Below are 21,039 nucleotides of genomic sequence, written 5' to 3'. Positions count from 1 at the left end.
CATCGGCACTGCTACCCGAGGATCGCTCTCTACACACATCATCGGCACTGCTACCCGAGGATCGCTCTCTACACACATCATCGGCACTGCTACCCGAGGATCGCTCTCTACACACATCATCGGCACTGCTACCCGAAGATCGCTCTCTACACATATCATCGGCACTGCTACCCGAGGATCGCTCTCTACACACATCATCGGCACTGCTACCCGAGGATCGCTCTCTACACACATCATCGGCACTGCTACCCGAGGATCGCTCTCTACACACATCATCGGCACTGCTACCCGAGGATCGCGCTCTACACACATCATCGGCACTGCTACCCGAGGATCGCTCTCTACACACATCATCGGCACTGCTACCCGAGGATCGCTCTCTACACACATCATCGGCACTGCTACCCGAGGATCGCTCTCTACACACATCATCGGCACTGCTACCCCAGGATCGCTCTCTACACACATCATCGGCACTGCTACCCGAAGATCGCTCTCTACACACATCATCGGCACTGCTACCCGAGTATCGCTCTCTACACACATCATCGGCACTGCTACCCGAGGATCGCTCTCTACACACATCATCGGCACTGCTACCCGAGGATCGCTCTCTACACACATCATCGGCACTGCTACTCGAGGATCGCGCTCTACACACATCATCGGCACTGCTACCCGAGGATCGCTCTCTACACACATCATCGACACTGCTACCCGAGGATCGCTCTCTACACACATCATCGGCACTGCTACCCGAGGATCGCTCTCTACACACATCATCGGCACTGCTACCCGAGGATCGCTCTCTACACACATCATCGGCACTGCTACCCGAGGATCGCTCTCTACACACATCATCGGCACTGCTACCCGAAGATCGCTCTCTACACACATCATCGGCACTGCTACCCGAGGATCGCTCTCTACACACATCATCGGCACTGCTACCCGAGGATCGCTCTCTACACACATCATCGGCACTGCTACTCGAGGATCGCGCTCTACACACATCATCGGCACTGCTACCCGAGGATCGCTCTCTACACACATCATCGGCACTGCTACCCGAGGATCGCTCTCTACACACATCATCGGCACTGCTACTCTCTGACCCGGACACACGGCATCATAGATCTCTGTACACAACATTCGGGGCAGCAGGGCGCTAATCTCTGCGTGGCCATTTAAAGACTTTTAGGCGTCCAGCGGTAATTAAGGAAACAAAGACCTCAAAAATCTCAATAATGTTAGTAATTGGAGGCATTTTACCAGACAAACCTTCTCTCTCAGCTGCATCTCAGACAGAAACGCGTCGTCCTGCAGAAACTTCACCAGATCTTTATACACCGATCTCTGGACTGAAAGACAAAAGAGTCACATCGAACAGGAGCCATCATCACCACGAGCAGCCGGCTCTGACCTGACTACTGTGGGGAACTGCTCAGACACGAGACCGGAGCCATCATCACCACGAGCAGCCGGCTCTGACCTGACTACTGGAGAGAACTGCTCAGACACAAGCCCGGAGGCATCATCACCACGAGCAGCCGGTTCTGACCTGACTACTGGGGGGAACTGCACAGACATGAGCCCAGAGCCATCATCACCACGAGCAGCCGGCTCTGACCTGACTCCTGGGGGAGAACTGCTCAGACACGAGCCCGGAGCCATCATCAACACGAGCAGCCGGCTCTGACCTGACTACTGGGGGGGAACTGCTCAGACACGAGCCCGAAGTCATCATCACCACAAGCAGCCGGCTCTGACCTGACTACTGGGAGAAACTGCTCCGCAGATGAGGGGATACAGTTATATACACACAGTAAATGTAGGATTTAGTAACTTACTGGAGTCTCCGAGGACAACGACGAACTTGTTGTGCAGTAACTGACGGACATCGACCGAGCGGAAGCCCCCCATAACGGCCCCCCGACATCCAGACCCTGCAAGAGAAGAGACCGGTCCGTCACCGACAGCAGCGCACAGTACAACCCCCCGCAGAGCCCGGTATGATGAGTATTACACGGTACAGCTCCATGCAGAGCCCGGTATGATGAGTATTACACGGTACAGCTCACCGCAGAGCCCGGTATGATGAGTATTACACTGTACAGCTCCCTGCAGAGCCCGGTATGATGAGTATTACACTGTACAGCTCCCCGCAGAGCCCGGTATGATGAGTATTACACGGTACAGCTCCCCGCAGAGCCCGGTATGATGAGTATTACACGGTACAGCTCCATGCAGAGCCCGGTATGATGAGTATTACACAGTACAGCTCCCCGCAGAGCCCGGTATGATGAGTATTACACAGTACAGCTCCCCGCAGAGCCCGGTATGATGAGTATTACACAGTACAGCTCCCCGCAGAGCCCGGTATGATGAGTATTACACAGTACAGCTCCCCGCAGAGCCCGGTATGATGAGTATTACACTGTACAGCTCCCCGCAGAGACCGGTATGATGAGTATTACACTGTACAGCTCCCCGCAGAGCCCGGTATGATGAGTATTAGACAGTACAGCTCCCCGCAGAGCCCGGTATGATGAGTATTACACAGTACAGCTCCCTGCAGAGCCCGTTATGATGAGTATTACACAGTACAGCTCCCCGCAGAGCCCGGTATGATGAGTATTACACAGTACAGCTCCCCGCAGAGCCCGGTATGATGAGTATTACACGGTACAGCTTCCCGCAGAGCCCGGTATGATGAGTATTACACAGTGCAGCTCCCCGCAGAGCCCAGTATGAAGCGTATTACATGGTACAGCTCCCCGCAGAGCCCTGCATGATGAGTATTACACGGTACAGCTCCCCGCAGAGCCCGGTATGATGAGTATTACACGGTACAGCTCCCCGCAGAGCCCGGTATGATGAGTATAACACAGTACAGCTCCCAGCAGAGACCGGTATGATGAGTATTACACGGTACGGCTCCCCGCAGAGCCCGGTATGATGAGTATTACACGGTACAGCTCCCCGCAGAGCCCGGTATGATGAGTATTACACAGTACAGCTCCCCGCAGAGCCCGGTATGATGAGTATTACACGGTACAGCTCCCCGCAGAGCCCGGTATGATGAGTATTACACGGTACAGCTCCCCTCAGAGCCCGGTATGATGGGTATTACACTGTACAGCTCCCCGCAGAGCCCGGTATGATGAGTATTACACAGTACAGCTCCCCGCAGAGCCCGGTATGATGAGTATTACACGGTACAGCTCCCCGCAGAGCCCGGTATGATGGGTATTACACTGTACAGCTCCCCGCAGAGCCCGGTATGATGAGTATTACACGGTACAGCTCCAGGCAGAGCCCGGTATGATGAGTATTACACAGTACAGCTCCCCGCAGAGCCCAGTATGATGAGTATTACACAGTACAGCTCCCCGCAGAGCCCAGTATGATGAGTATTACACAGTACAGCTCCCCGCAGAGCCCGGTATGATGAGTATTACACGGTACAGCTCCCCGCAGAGCCCGGTAAGATGAGTATTACACGGTACAGCTCATCGAAGAGCCCGGTATGATGAGTATTACACTGTACAGCTCCCCGCAGAGCCCGGTATGAGGAGTATTACACGGTACAGCTCCCTGCAGAGCCCGGTATAATGAGTATTACACGGTACAGCTCCCCGCAGAGCCCGGTATGATGAGTATTACACAGTACAGCTCCCCGCAGAGCCCGGTATGAGGAGTGTTACACAGTACAGCTCCAAACAGAGCCCGGTATGATGAGTATTACACTGTACAGTTCCCCGCAGAGCCCGGTATGATGAGTATTACACAGTACAGCTCCCCGCAGAACCCGGTATGATGAATATTACACAGTACAGCTCCCCGCAGAGCCCAGTATGATGAGTATTACACAGTACAGCTCCCCGCAGAACCCGGTATGATGAATATTACACGGTACAGCTCCCAGCAGAGCCCGGTATGATGAGTATTACACTGTAGAGCTCCTCGCAGAGTCCGGTATGATGTGTATTACACTGTACAGCTCGCCGCAGAGCACGGTATGAGGAGTATTACACTGTACAGCTCCCCGCAGAGCCCGGTATGATGAGTATTACACTGTACAACTCCCCGCAGAGCCCGGTATGATGAGTATTACACTGTACAACTCCCCGCAGAGCCCGGTATGATGAGTATTACACTGTACAGCTCCCTTCAGAGCCCGGTATGATGAGTATTACACTGTACAGCTCCACGCAGAGCCCGGTATGATGAGTATTACACAGTACAGCTCCCCGCAGAGCCCGGTATGATGAGTATTACACGGTACAGCTCCCCTCAGAGCCCGGTATGATGAGTATTACACGGTACAGCTCCCCGCAGAGCCCGGTATGATGGGTATTACACGGTACAGCTCCCCGCAGAGCCCGGTATGATGAGTATTACACGGTACAGCTCCTCTCAGAGCCCGGTATGATGAGTATTACACGGTACAGCTCCCCGCAGAGCACGGTATGATGAGTATTACACGGTACAGCTCCCCTCAGAGCCCGGTATGATGGGTATTACACGGTACAGCTCCCCGCAGAGCCCGGTATGATGGGTATTACACGGTACAGCTCCCCGCAGAACCCGGTATGATGAGTATTACACAGTACAGCTCCCCATAGAGCCCGGTATGATGAGTATTACACTGTACAGCTCCCTGCAGAGCCCAGTATGATGAGTATTACACGGTACAGTTCCCCGCAGAGCCCGGTATGATGAGTATTACACTGTACAGCTCCCCGCAGAGCCCGGTATGATGAGTATTACACTGTATAGTTCCCCGCAGAGCCTGGTATGATGAGTATTACACTGTACAGCTCCCCGCAGAGCCCGGTATGATGAGTATTACACAGTACAGCTCCCCGTAGAACCCGGTATGATGAATATTACACAGTACAGCTCCCCGCAGAGCCCGGTATGATCAGTATTACACGGTACAGCTCCCCGCAGAGCCCGGTATGATCAGTATTACACGGTACAGCTCCCCGCAGAGCCCGGTATGATCAGTATTACACGGTACAGCTCCCCGCAGAGCCCGGTATGATGAGTATTACACAGTACAGCTCCCCGCAGAACCCGGTATGATGAATATTACACAGTACAGCTCCCCGCAGAGCCCGGTATGATCAGTATTACACGGTACAGCTCCCCGCAGAGCCCGGTATGATGAGTATTACACAGTACAGTTCCCCGCAGAACCCGATATGATGAATATTACACAGTACAGCTCCCCGCAGAGCCCGGTATGATGAGTATTACACTGTACAGCTCCCTGCAGAGCCCGGTATGATGAGTATTACACAGTACAGCTCCCCGCAGAACCCGATATGATGAATATTACACGGTACAGCTCCCCGCAGAGCCCGGTATGATGAGTATAACACTGTACAGCTCCCCGCAGAGCCCGGTATGATGAGTATTACACTGTACAGATTCCCGCAGAGCCCGGTATGATGAGTATTACACTGTACAGCCCCCCGCAGAGCCCGGTATGATGAGTATAACACTGTACAGCTCCCCGCAGAGCCCGGTATGATGAGTATTACACTGTACAGCTCCCCGCAGAGCCCGGTATGATGAGAATTACACAGTACAGCTCCCCGCAGAGCCCGGTATGATGAGTATTACACGGTACAGCTCCCCGCAGAGCCCGGTATGATGAGTATTACACAGAACAGCTCCCTGCAGAGCCCGGTATGATGAGTATTACACAGTACAGCTCCCCGCAGAGCCCGGTATGATGAGTAATACACAGTACAGCTCCCCGCAGAGCCCGGTATGAGGAGTGTTACACAGTACAGCTCCCCGCAGAGCCCGGTATGATGAGAATTACACAGTACAGCTCCCCGCAGAGCCCGGTATGATGAGTATTACACGGTACAGCTCCCCGCAGAGCCCGGTATGATGAGTATTACACAGAACAGCTCCCCGCAGAGCCCGGTATGATGAGTATTACACGGTACAGCTCCCCGCAGAGCCCGGTATGATGAGTATTACACAGTACAGCTCCCCGCAGAGCCCGGTATGAGGAGTGTTACACAGTACAGCTCCCCACAGAGCCCGGTATGATGAGTATTACACTGTACAGTTCCCCGCAGAGCCCGGTATGATGAGTATTACACAGTACAGCTCCCCGAAGAACCCGGTATGATGAATATTACACAGTACAGCTCCCCGCAGAGCCCAGTATGATGAGTATTACACAGTACAGCTCCCCGCAGAACCCGGTATGATGAATATTACACGGTACAGCTCCCAGCAGAGCCCGGTATGATGAGTATTACACTGTACAGCTCCCCGCAGAGTCCGGTATGATGTGTATTACACTGTACAGCTCGCCGCAGAGCACGGTATGAGGAGTATTACACTGTACAGCTCCCCGCAGAGCCCGGTATGATGAGTATTACACTGTACAACTCCCCGCAGAGCCCGGTATGATGAGTATTACACTGTACAACTCCCCGCAGAGCCCGGTATGATGAGTATTACACTGTACAGCTCCCTTCAGAGCCCGGTATGATGAGTATTACACTGTACAGCTCCCCACAGAGCCCGGTATGATGAGTATTACACAGTACAGCTCCCCGCAGAGCCCGGTATGATGAGTATTACACTGTACAGCTCCCCGCAGAGCCCGGTATGATGAGTATTACACGGTACAGCTCCCCTCAGAGCCCGGTATGATGAGTATTACACGGTACAGCTCCCCGCAGAGCCCGGTATGATGGGTATTACACGGTACAGCTCCCCGCAGAGCCCGGTATGATGAGTATTACACGGTACAGCTCCTCTCAGAGCCCGGTATGATGAGTATTACACGGTACAGCTCCCCGCAGAGCCCGGTATGATGAGTATTACACGGTACAGCTCCCCTCAGAGCCCGGTATGATGGGTATTACACGGTACAGCTCCCCGCAGAGCCCGGTATGATGGGTATTACACGGTACAGCTCCCCGCAGAACCCGGTATGATGAGTATTACACAGTACAGCTCCCCATAGAGCCCGGTATGATGAGTATTACACTGTACAGCTCCCTGCAGAGCCCAGTATGATGAGTATTACACGGTACAGTTCCCCGCAGAGCCCGGTATGATGAGTATTACACAGTACAGCTCCCCGCAGAGCCTGGTATGAGGAGTATTACACTGTACAGCTCCCCGCAGAGCCCGGTATGATGAGTATTACACAGTACAGCTCCCCGCAGAACCCGGTATGATGAATATTACACAGTACAGCTCCCCGCAGAGCCCGGTATGATCAGTATTACACGGTACAGCTCCCCGCAGAGCCCGGTATGATGAGTATTACACTGTACAGCAACCCGCAGAGCCCGGTATGATTAGTATTACACAGTACAGCTCCCCGCAGAACCCGATATGATGAATATTACACTGTACAGCAACCCGCAGAGCCCGGTATGATGAGTATTACACAGTACAGTTCCCCGCAGAACCCGATATGATGAATATTACACAGTACAGCTCCCCGCAGAGCCCGGTATGATGAGTATTACACTGTACAGCTCCCTGCAGAGCCCGGTATGATGAGTATTACACAGTACAGCTCCCCGCAGAACCCGATATGATGAATATTACACGGTACAGCTCCCCGCAGAGCCCGGTATGATGAGTATAACACTGTACAGCTCCCCGCAGAGCCCGGTATGATGAGTATTACACTGTGCAGATTCCCGCAGAGCCCGGTATGATGAGTATTACACTGTACAGCCCCCCGCAGAGCCCGGTATGATGAGTATAACACTGTACAGCTCCCCGCAGAGCCCGGTATGATGAGTATTACACTGTACAGCTCCCCGCAGAGCCCGGTATGATGAGAATTACACAGTACAGCTCCCCGCATGAGTATTACACGGTACAGCTCCCCGCAGAGCCCGGTATGATGAGTATTACACAGAACAGCTCCCTGCAGAGCCCGGTATGATGAGTATTACACAGTACAGCTCCCCGCAGAGCCCGGTATGATGAGTATTACACAGTACAGCTCCCCGCAGAGCCCGGTATGATGAGTATTACACGGTACAGCTCCCCGCAGAGCCCAGTATGATGAGTATTACACAGTACAGCTCCCCGCAGAGCCCGGTATGATGAGTATTACACTGTACAGCTCCCCGCAGAGCCCGGTATGATGAGTATTACACTGCACAGCTCCCCGCAGAGCCCGGTATGATGAGTATTAGACAGTACAGCTCCCCGCAGAGCCCGGTATGATGAGTATTACACTGTACAGCTCCCTGCAGAGCCCGGTATGATGAGTATTACACAGTACAGCTCCCCGCAGAACCCGATATGATGAATATTACACGGTACAGCTCCCCGCAGAGCCCGGTATGATGAGTATAACACTGTACAGCTCCCCGCAGAGCCCTGTATGATGAGTATTACACTGTACAGATTCCCGCAGAGCCCGGTATGATGAGTATTACACTGTACAGCCCCCCGCAGAGCCCGGTATGATGAGTATAACACTGTACAGCTCCCCGCAGAGCCCGGTATGATGAGTATTACACTGTACAGCTCCCCGCAGAGCCCGGTATGATGAGAATTACACAGTACAGCTCCCCGCAGAGCCCGGTATGATGAGTATTACACGGTACAGCTCCCCGCAGAGCCCGGTATGATGAGTATTACACAGAACAGCTCCCTGCAGAGCCCGGTATGATGAGTATTACACAGTACAGCTCCCCGCAGAGCCCGGTATGATGAGTATTACACAGTACAGCTCCCCGCAGAGCCCGGTATGATGAGTATTACACGGTACAGCTCCCCGCAGAGCCCAGTATGATGAGTATTACACAGTACAGCTCCCCGCAGAGCCCGGTATGATGAGTATTACACTGTACAGCTCCCCGCAGAGCCGGGTATGATGAGTATTACACTGTACAGCTCCCCGCAGAGCCCGGTATGATGAGTATTAGACAGTACAGCTCCCCGCAGAGCCCGGTATGATGAGTATTACACTGTACAGCACCCCGCAGAGCCCGGTATGATGAGTATTACACGGTACAGCTCCCTGCAGAGCCCGGTATGATGAGTATTACACAGTACAGCTCCCCGCAGAGCCCGGTATGATGAGTATTACACGGTACAGCTCCCCGCAGAGCCCGGTATGATGAGTATTACACGGTACAGCTCCCCGCAGAGCCCGGTATGATGAGTATTACACAGTACAGCTCCCCGCAGAGCCCGTTATGATGAGTATTACACAGTACAGCTCCCCGCAGAGCCCGGTATGATGAGTATTACACAGTACAGCTCCCCGCAGAGCCCGGTATGATGAGTATTACACGGTACAGCTTCCCGCAGAGCCCGGTATGATGAGTATTACAAAGTGCAGCTCCCCGCAGAGCCCGGTATGAAGCGTATTACATGGTACAGCTCCCCGCAGAGCCCTGCATGATGAGTATTACACGGTACAGCTCCCCGCAGAGCCCGGTATAATGAGTATTACACTGTACAGCAACCCGCAGAGCCCGGTATGATGAGTATTACACTGTACAACTCCCCGCAGAGCCCGCTATGATGAGTATTACACAGTACAGCTCGCCGCAGAGCAAGGTATGATGAGTATTACACGGTACAACTCCCCGCAGAGCCCGCTATGATGAGTATTACACAGTACAGCTCCCCGCAGAGCCCGGTATAATGAGTATTACACTGTACAGCTCCCCGCAGAGCCCGCTATGATGAGTATTACACAGTACAGCTCGCCGCAGAGCAAGGTATGATGAGTATTACACGGTACAGCTCCCCGCAGAACCCGGTATGAGGAGTATTACACAGTACAGCTCCCAGCAGAGCCCAGTATGATGAATATTACACGGTACAGCTCCCCGCACAGCCCAGTATGATGAATATTACACAGTACAGCTCCCCGCAGAGCCCAGTATGATGAGTATTACACTGTACAGCTCCCCGCAGAGCCCGGTATGATGAGTATTACACAGTACAGCTCCCCGCAGAGCACGGTATGATGAGTATTACACTGTACAGCTCCCCGCAGAGCCCGGTATGATGAGTATTACACAGTACAGCTCCCCGTAGAGCCCAGTATGATAAGTATTACACTGTACAGCTCCCCGCAGAGCCCGGTATCATGAGTATTACACAGTACAGCTCCCCGCAGATCCCGGTATGAGGAGTATTACACGGTACAGCTCCCCGCAGAGCCCGGTATGATGAGTATAACACTGTACAGCTCCCCGCAGAGCCCGGTATGATGAGTATTACACTGTACAGATTCCCGCAGAGCCCGGTATGATGAGTATTACACTGTACAGCCCCCTGCAGAGCCCGGTATGATGAGTATAACACTGTACAGCTCCCCGCAGAGCCCGGTATGATGAGTATTACACTGTACAGCTCCCCGCAGAGCCCGGTATGATGAGTATTACACGGTACAGCTCCCCGCAGAGCCCGGTATGATGAGTATTACACGGTACAGCTCCCTGCAGAGCCCGGTATGATGAGTATTACACAGTACAGCTCCCCGCAGAGCCCGGTATGATGAGTATTACACAGTACAGCTCCCCGCAGAGCCCGGTATGATGAGTATTAGACAGTACAGCTCCCCGCAGAGCCCGGTATGATGAGTATTACACAGTACAGCTCCCTGCAGAGCCCGTTATGATGAGTATTACACAGTACAGCTCCCCGCAGAGCCCGGTATGATGAGTATTACACAGTACAGCTCCCCGCAGAGCCCGGTATGATGAGTATTACACGGTACAGCTTCCCGCAGAGCCCGGTATGATGAGTATTACACAGTGCAGCTCCCCGCAGAGCCCGGTATGAAGCGTATTACATGGTACAGCTCCCCGCAGAGCCCTGCATGATGAGTATTACACGGTACAGCTCCCCGCAGAGCCCGGTATGATGAGTATTATACGGTACAGCTCCCCGCAGAGCCCGGTATGATGAGTATAACACGGTACAGCTCCCAGCAGAGACCGGTATGATGAGTATTACACGGTACGGCTCCCCGCAGAGCCCGGTATGATGAGTATTACACGGCACAGCTCCCCGCAGAGCCCGGTATGATGAGTATTACACAGTACAGCTCCCCGCAGAGCCCGTTATGATGAGTATTACACAGTACAGCTCCCCGCAGAGCCCGGTATGATGAGTATTACACAGTACAGCTCCCCGCAGAGCCCGGTATGATGAGTATTACACGGTACAGCTTCCCGCAGAGCCCGGTATGATGAGTATTACAAAGTGCAGCTCCCCGCAGAGCCCGGTATGAAGCGTATTACATGGTACAGCTCCCCGCAGAGCCCTGCATGATGAGTATTACACGGTACAGCTCCCCGCAGAGCCCGGTATGATGAGTATTACACTGTACAGCAACCCGCAGAGCCCGGTATGATGAGTATTACACGGTACAGCTCCCCGCAGAGCCCGCTATGATGAGTATTACACAGTACAGCTCGCCGCAGAGCAAGGTATGATGAGTATTACACGGTACAGCTCCCCGCAGAACCCGGTATGAGGAGTATTACACAGTACAGCTCCCAGCAGAGCCCAGTATGATGAATATTACACGGTACAGCTCCCCGCACAGCCCAGTATGATGAATATTACACAGTACAGCTCCCCGCAGAGCCCAGTATGATGAGTATTACACTGTACAGCTCCCCGCAGAGCCCGGTATGATGAGTATTACACAGTACAGCTCCCCGCAGAGCCCGGTATGATGAGTATTACACTGTACAGCTCCCCGCAGAGCCCGGTATGATGAGTATTACACAGTACAGCTCCCCGTAGAGCCCAGTATGATAAGTATTACACTGTACAGCTCCCCGCAGAGCCCGGTATCATGAGTATTACACAGTACAGCTCCCCGCAGATCCCGGTATGAGGAGTATTACACGGTACAGCTCCCCGCAGAGCCCGGTATGATGAGTATAACACTGTACAGCTCCCCGCAGAGCCCGGTATGATGAGTATTACACTGTACAGATTCCCGCAGAGCCCGGTATGATGAGTATTACACTGTACAGCCCCCTGCAGAGCCCGGTATGATGAGTATAACACTGTACAGCTCCCCGCAGAGCCCGGTATGATGAGTATTACACTGTACAGCTCCCCGCAGAGCCCGGTATGATGAGTATTACACGGTACAGCTCCCCGCAGAGCCCGGTATGATGAGTATTACATGGTACAGCTCCCTGCAGAGCCCGGTATGATGAGTATTACACAGTACAGCTCCCCGCAGAGCCCGGTATGATGAGTATTACACAGTACAGCTCCCCGCAGAGCCCGGTATGATGAGTATTACACGGTACAGCTCCCCGCAGAGCCCGGTATGATGAGTATTACACAGTACAGCTCCCCGCAGAGCCCGGTATGATGAGTATTACACTGTACAGCTCCCCACAGAGACCTGTATGATGAGTATTACACTGTACAGCTCCCCGCAGAGCCCGGTATGATGACTATTAGACAGTACAGCTCCCCGCAGAGCCCGGTATGATGAGTATTACACAGTACAGCTCCCTGCAGAGCCCGTTATGATGAGTATTACACAGTACAGCTCCCCGCAGAGCCCGGTATGATGAGTATTACACAGTACAGCTCCCCGCAGAGCCCGGTATGATGAGTATTACACGGTACAGCTTCCCGCAGAGCCCGGTATGATGAGTATTACACAGTGCAGCTCCCCGCAGAGCCCGGTATGAAGCGTATTACATGGTACAGCTCCCCGCAGAGCCCTGCATGATGAGTATTACACGGTACAGCTCCCCGCAGAGCCCGGTATGATGAGTATTACACGGTACAGCTCCCCGCAGAGCCCGGTATGATGAGTATAACACGGTACAGCTCCCAGCAGAGACCGGTATGATGAGTATTACACGGTACGGCTCCCCGCAGAGCCCGGTATGATGAGTATTACACGGTACAGCTCCCCGCAGAGCCCGGTATGATGAGTATTACACAGTACAGCTCCCAGCAAAGCCCGGTATGATGAGTATAACACGGTACAGCTCCCCGCAGAGCCCGGTATGATCGGTATTACACAGTACAGCTCCCCGCAGAGCCCGGTATGATGAGTATTACACAGTACAGCTCCCCGCAGAGCCCGGTATGATGAGTATTACTCTGTACAGCTCCCCGCAGAGCCCGGTATGATGAGTATTACACAGTACAGCTCCCCGCAGAGCCCGGTATGATGAGTATTACACGGTACAGCTCCCCGCAGAGCCCGGTATGATGAGTATTACACGGTACAGCTCCCCTCAGAGCCCGGTATGATGGGTATTACACTGTACAGCTCCCCGCAGAGCCCGGTATGATGAGTATTACACAGTACAGCTCCCCGCAGAGCCCGGTATGATGAGTATTACACGGTACAGCTCCCCGCAGAGCCCGGTATGATGGGTATTACACTGTACAGCTCCCCGCAGAGCCCGGTATGATGAGTATTACACGGTACAGCTCCAGGCAGAGCCCGGTATGATGAGTATTACACAGTACAGCTCCCCGCAGAGCCCAGTATGATGAGTATTACACAGTACAGCTCCCCGCAGAGCCCAGTATGATGAGTATTACACAGTACAGCTCCCCGCAGAGCCCGGTATGATGAGTATTACACGGTACAGCTCCCCGCAGAGCCCGGTAAGATGAGTATTACACGGTACAGCTCATCGAAGAGCCCGGTATGATGAGTATTACACTGTACAGCTCCCCGCAGAGCCCGGTATGAGGAGTATTACACGGTACAGCTCCCTGCAGAGCCCGGTATGATGAGTATTACACGGTACAGCTCCCCGCAGAGTCCGGTATGATGAGTATTACACAGTACAGCTCCCCGCAGAGCCCGGTATGAGGAGTGTTACACAGTACAGCTCCCCACAGAGCCCGGTATGATGAGTATTACACGGTACAGCTCCCCGCAGAGCCCGGTATGATGAGTATTACACGGTACAGCTCCCCGCAGAGCCCGGTATGATGAGTATTACACAGTACAGCTCCCCGCAGAGCCCGGTATGATGAGTATTACACGGTACAGCTCCCCGCAGAGCCCGGTATGATGAGTATTACACGGTACAGCTCCCCGCAGAGCCCGGTATGATGAGTATTACACGGTACAGCTCCCCGCAGAGCCCGGTATGATGAGTATTACACTGTACAGCTCCCGCAGACCCTGGTATGATGAGTATTACACGGTACAGCTCCCGCAGACCCTGGTATGATGAGTATTACACGGTACAGCTCATCGCAGAGCCCGGTATGATGAGTATTACACTGTACAGCTCCCCGCAGAGCCCGGTATGATGAGTATTACACGGTACAGCTCCCCGCAGAGCCCGGTATGATGAGTATTACACGGCACAGCTCCCCGCAGAGCCCGGTATGATGAGCATTACACAGTACAGCTCCCCGCAGAGCTCGGTATAATGAGTATTACACAGTACCGCTCCCCGCAGAGCCCGGTATGAGGAGTATTACACAGTACAGCTCCCCGCAGAGGCCAGTATGAGGAGTATTACACTGTTCAGCTCCCCGCAGAGCCCGGTATGATGAGTATTACACGGTACAGCTCCCCGGAGAGCCCGGTATGATGAGTATTACACAGTACAGCTCCCCGCAGAGCCCGGTATGATGAGCATTACACAGTACAGCTCCCCGCAGTGCCCGGTATGAGGAGTATTACACGGTACAGCTCCCCGCAGAGCCCGGTATGATGAGTATTACACTGTACAGCTCCCCGCACAGCCCGGTATGATGAGTATTACACAGTACAGCTCCCTGCAGAGCCCGGTATGATGAGCATTACACAGTACAGCTCCCCGCAGAGCTCGGTATGATGACTATTACACAGTACCGCTCCCCGCAGAGCCCGGTGTGAGGAGTATTACACAGTACAGCTCCCCGCAGAGCCCGGTATGATGAGTATTACACAGTACAGCTCCCCGCAGAGCCCGGTATGATGAGTATAACATGGTACAGCTCCCCGCAGAGCCCGGTATGATGGGTATTACACAGTACAGCTCCCCGCAGAGCCCGGTATGATGAGTATTACACAGTACAGCTCCCCGCAGAGCCCGGTATGATGAGTATTACTCTCTACAGCTCCCCGCAGAGCCTGGTATGATGAGTATTACACAGTACAGCTCCCCGCAGAGCCCGGTATGATGAGTATTACACGGTACAGCTCCCCGCAGAGCCCGGTATGATGAGTATTACACAGTACAGCTCCCCGCAGAGCCCGGTATGATAAGTATTACATGGTACAGCTCCCCGCAGAGCCCGGTATGATGGGTATTAGACTGTACAGCTCCCCGCAGAGCCCGGTATGATGAGTATTACACGGTACAGCTCCCCGCAGAGCCCGGTATGATGAGTATTACACAGTACAGCTCCATGCAGAGCCCAGTATGATGAGTATTACACAGTACAGCTCCCCGCAGAGCCCGGTATGATGAGTATTACACGGTACAGCTCATCGAAGAGCCCGGTATGATGAGTATTACACTGTACAGCTCCCCGCAGAGCCCGGTATGAGGAGTATTGCACGGTACAGCTCCCCACAGAGCCCGGTATGATGAGTATTACACGGTACAGCTCCCCGCAGAGCCCGGTATGATGAGTATTACACAGTACAGCTCCCGCAGAGCCTGGTATGATGAGATTTACACGGTACAGCTCATCGCAGAGCCCGGTATGATGAGTATTACACTGTACAGCTCCCCGCAGAGCCCGGTATGATGAGTATTACACGGTACAGCTCCCCGCAGAGCCCGGTATGATGAGTATTACATGGCACAGCTCCCCGCAGAGCCCGGTATGATGAGTATTACACGGTACAGCTCCCCGCAGAGCCCGGTATGATGAGTATTACACGGTACAGCTCCCCGCAGAGCCCGGTATGATGAGTATTACACAGTACAGCTCCCGCAGAGCCCGGTATGATGAGTATTACACTGTACAGCTCCCCGCAGAGCCCGGTATGATGAGTATTACACTGTACAGCTCCCCGCACAGCCCGGTATGATGAGTATTACACAGTACAGCTCCCTGCAGAGCCCGGTATGATGAGCATTACACAGTACAGCTCCCTGCAGAGCCCGGTATGATGAGCATTACACAGTACAGCTCCCCGCAGAGCCCGGTATGATGAGTATTACACAGTACAGCTCCTCGCAGAGCCCGGTATGATGGGTATTACACTGTACAGCTCCCCGCAGAGCCCGGTATGATGGGTATTACACTGTACAGCTCCCCGCAGAGCCTGGTATGATGAGTATTACACTGTATAGCTCCCCTCAGAGCCCGGTATGATGAGTATTACACGGTACAGCTCCCCGCAGAGCCCGGTATGATGAGTATTACACGGTACAACTCCCCGCAGAGCCCAGTATGATGAGTATTACACGGTACAGCTCCCCGCAGAGCCCGGTATGATGAGTATTACACGGTACAGCTCCTCGCAGAGCCCGGTATGATGAGTATTACACGATACAGCTCCCCGCAGAGTCCGGTATGATGAGTATTACACTGTATAGCTCCCCGCAGAGCCCGGTATGATGAGTATTACACGGTACAGCTCCCCGCAGAGCCCGGTATGATAAGTATTACACGGTACAACTCCCCGCAGAGCCCGGTATGATGAGTATTGCACTGTATAGCTCCCCGCAGAGCCCGGTATGATGAGTATTACACGGTACAGCTCCCCGCAGAGCCCGGTATGATGAGTGTTACACTGTACAGCTCCCCGCAGAGCCCGGTATGATGAGTATTACACCGTATAGCTCCCCGCAGAGCCCAGTATGATGAGTATTACACAGTACAGCTCCCCGCAGAGCCCGGTATGATGAGTATTACACAGTACAGCTCCCCGCAGAGCCCGGTATGATGACTATTACACAGTACAGCTCCCCGCAGAGCCCGGTATGATGAGTATTACACTGTACAGCTCCCCGCAGAGCCCGGTATGATGAGTATTACACTGTACAGCTCCCTGCAGAGCCTGGCATGATGAGTATTACACAGTACAACTCCCCGCAGAGCACGGTATGATGAGTATTACACTGTACAGCTCCCTGCAGAGACCGGTATGATGAGTATTACACGGTGACACGATACAGCTTATGATCTTAATCAGCCAGACGATTACATTTGTTAAGCCAAGAGAAATACACTATTATCTTTGTGTTGACTTGTAAATGTATGTGTATTTCTATGGCTGGTCAAGGAGGACAGACCAGTATTTGTATAACCCTGATTGTTGTCTTCTCTTAGTTGTGAAACAATGAGGTATGTTGCTCCCCCATAGCATATTAAACTAAAGCCAGCTGAATGTTAATTTAAAGAGCTCCCTGCTATACTAACTATGCAAATTGATTAGCTCAAACAATGAGGCCTGAGTGAGCCCTGCACCTTTACCTCTGACCTGTGACTGATGAACTTAGCCACATACAGTACAGACCAAAAGTTTGGACACACCTTCTCATTTAAAGATTTTTCTGTATTTTCCTGACTATGAAAATTGTACATTCACACTGAAGGCATCAAAACTATTAATTGCCACATGTGGAATTATATACTTAACAAAAAAGTGTGAAACATCTGACAATATGTCTTATATTCTAGGTTCTTCACAGTAGCCACCTTTTGCTTTGATGACTGCCTTACACACTCTTGGCATTCTCTTGATGAGCTTCAAGAGGTAGTCACCGGAAATGGTCTTCCAGCAATCTTGAAGGAGTTCCCAGAGATGCTTAGCACTTGTTGGCCCTTTTGCCTTCACTCTGCGGTCCAGCTCACCCCAAACCATCTCGATTGGGTTCAGGTCTGGTGACTGTGGAGGCCAGGTCATCTGGTGTAGCACCCCATCACTCTCCTTCTTGGTCAAATAGCCCTTACACAGCCTGGAGTTGTGTTTGGGGTCATTGTCCTGTTGAAAAATAAATGATGGTCCAACTAAACGCAAACCGGATGGAATAGCATGCCGCTGCAAGATGCTGTGGTAGCCATGCTGGTTCAATATGCCTTCAATTTTGAATAAATCCCCAACAGTGTCACCAGCAAAGCCCCCCCACACCATCACACCTCCTCCTCCATGCTTCACGGTGGGAACCAGGCATGTAGAGTCCATCCGTTCACCTTTTCTGCGTCGCACAAAGACACGGTGGTTGGAACCAAAGATCTCAAATTTGGACTCATCAGACCAAAGCACAGATTTCCACTGGTCTAATGTCCATTCCTTGTGTTCTTTAGCCCAAACAAGTCTCTTTTGCTTGTTGCCTGTCCTTAGCAGTGGTTTCCTAGCAGCTATTTTACCATGAAGGCCTGCTGCACAAAGTCTCCTCTTAACAGTTGTTGTAGAGATGTGTCTGCTGCTAGAACTCTGTGTGGCATTGACCTGGTCTCTAATCTGAGCTGCTGTTAACCTGCGATTTCTGAGGCTGGTGACTTGGATAAACTTATCCTCAGAAGCAGAGATGACTCTTGGTCTTCCTTTCCTGGGGCGGTCCTCATGTGAGCCAGGTCCTTTGTAGCGCTTGATGGTTTTTGCAACTGCACTTGAGGACACTTTCAAAGTTTTCACAATTTTTCGCACTGACTGACCTTCATTTCTTAAAGTAATGATGGCCACTCGTTTTTCTTTACTCAGCTGCTTTTTTCTTGCCATAATACAAATTCTAACAGTCTATTCAGTAGGACTATCAGCTGTGTATCCACCTGACTTCTGCACAACACAACTGATGGTCCCAACCCCATTTATAAGGCAAGAAATCCCACTTATTAAACCTGACAGGGCACACCTGTGAAGTGAAAACCATTTCCGGTGACTACCACTTGAAGCTCGTCAAGAGAATGCCAACAGTGTGCAAAGCAGTCATCAAAGCAAAAGGTGGCTACTGTGAAGAGCCTAGAATATAAGACATATTTTCAGTTGTTTCACACTTTTTTGTTAAGTATATAATTCCACATGTGTTAATTCATAGTTTTGATGCCTTCAGTGTGAATGTACAATTTTCATAGTCATGAAAATACAGAAAAATCTTTAAATGAGAAAGTGTGTCCAAACTTTTGATCTGTACTGTATGTCTGTCCTTCCATCACTGTAGACTTTATCTGATGGTGAAAGGTGTTATACTGTGTCAGGTATAGTGTCTTTGATCAGCTATCCACTCCCTGGTGAGCTGAGCAGCTGGCAATTTAGTCACAAGCAGCTCCCACAATCCCTCTCACCTGATGCTATAGTCCTTCCTATAAATCTAGATGCATCATAGTGGGGTGCACGCACGTGTCCTCTTCAGCAAAGTGTCCTGTTCGACAAGTGTCTGACAGTCATTTCAATGGCAGTCCTTCAGGGCAGGAGTCAGGTAACCCACATTTCTCTTCTAACTATGTACTTTACTCCTGCATCCATATTCCTGTGTGCTTTTTCCATCCACATTCACCGCCCCATCCCCCCTCCATCACCACTCATCCATATCGCCCCTCTCTCCTGCCCTCTCCCATGTACAGCTCCCATGCTCTTCTGAACTTCGTGAAAAATCTCACTCTGTCTTATCCAAAGATATTGCACAAGAAATCATGTCACAAATCCGAAACGATCTGCTCTTTCTCTTTTTATTGCTACTACTCATTTCAGGGGATATCTCTCCTAACCACGGCACACCCTCCGCCAACCTCAAACCCAACTCCATCTCACATTGAAACCCTGCACACCTTATTAACATCAGCTGTACTCCTTCATCTCCCTCCTTCAATTCTGCACTGTGGAATCCACGGTCTGTATGCAACAAGCTTCCTTTCCTGCACAATTACTTTCTGACCAACGCTCTCAATCTGCTGGCCCTCACTGAAACCTGGATCCAGGATTCTGACACTGTCTCCTCTGCCATTATTTCTCATGGCGGCTTGCATTTTTCCCATTCCCCGAGACCTGCGAACAGACTTGGTGGTGGGGTCGGCATACTCCTGTCCCCACAATGCACCTTCCAGGTCATCCCCCCAGCACCATCACGCTCCCTCCCTTCTTTTGAGGTCCTCACCATCATGCTCTTCCATCCCCTCTCCCTCAGAGTTTAAGAGCGGTCTTCGCTCGAACCGCGTCTGGTAGCGCACCCCTCCTTGGTGCCCCTGTGTTTCCCTTTCAGTATTGTTTTTTTACTAGCTGGAGTTACATTATCACCATTTGGATATTTTTTTTTTAAAAATTCTAACTAAAAGACATTTTTGTTTTTACTATTGGAGTCTGTGGAGCTGGATCATCGTCTTTCCTATTACCTATCCATAACGTTCGGACCATAAGACGCACCCCCTATTTTTCTCCCAATTCTGGAGGGAAAAAAAGTGCGTCTTATTGTCCGAAAAATACGGTATATGGAATATTTAATAAAAAAGTGTATGTTAGAACAATGAGAACAAATAAATATAAAGTGCCTGGACAAATAAATATATACTCATTAATTGTAAAATGTGCAATGCATATATAAAGAATCCATGCTCCAATACAAATTGTCAAGGGGGCATGACTGGAGGAAACATCAAAATTCACATCCAAACCCTAAATGGGAAGGGTGTAACACATGTTAAACCATGGCAACAACAAGAGAACTCAGGGAAAATGAAAATGAAGACATACCCCAGCCCCCTCACAGCGCTCCAACGCCGTTTCGCTCCTTGCTTCGCAAGGTGTCATCGGATCCAGCCGGGCCTCTGCAACGCAGGGAAACCTAACACAGTGGCCCTAGTGGTTTCCGAAAGTCTGTGCCGTGTATCTCCCCATCTCTACGCGCTAAACGGTGCTGGAAGTTAGGGTGACATTCCTCCTGCTCGTGTGATTCCAAAAATCTATTTGGTGTATCACTGGGATGTATCATATTCCCATAACTCGATATTGAATTATACTTGTCTGACACAAAGGACATGCCACATGGCTGGGGTCCACAGGAGGTCTTCCTGTGGCAGCTCCACAGCAGAAGGTGGGGGTTTTGTCACTCACTGTTCCTCAGCCCCCTCCCTTCTTTTTTAGCTGCAGAAGTGTCCAATTACAGT

General features: G+C 51.8%; 1 protein-coding gene across 1 annotated transcript in view; it reads right to left on the bottom strand.

Moving 5' to 3' along the window:
- Positions 1-21,039, bottom strand: part of LOC141164996 (PC-esterase domain-containing protein 1A-like) — a 224,735-nt gene that overhangs the window by 114,123 nt on the left and 89,573 nt on the right. Inside the window, exon 2 of the mRNA XM_073650657.1 lies at positions 1,851-1,946. Within this exon, the coding sequence (XP_073506758.1) occupies positions 1,851-1,923 (73 nt within the window). The 5' untranslated portion in view covers positions 1,924-1,946. The remainder of the gene's footprint in view (positions 1-1,850; positions 1,947-21,039) is intronic.

Source organism: Phyllobates terribilis, unplaced genomic scaffold, assembly GCF_046119375.1.
Source record: "Phyllobates terribilis strain yellow unplaced genomic scaffold, ASM4611937v1 Scaffold_1__5_contigs__length_1240528914, whole genome shotgun sequence".
Classification (NCBI taxonomy): Eukaryota; Metazoa; Chordata; class Amphibia; order Anura; family Dendrobatidae; genus Phyllobates; species Phyllobates terribilis.
Note: the sequence above shows the minus strand (reverse complement) of the source record. Positions and strands in the feature narration are given on the sequence as shown.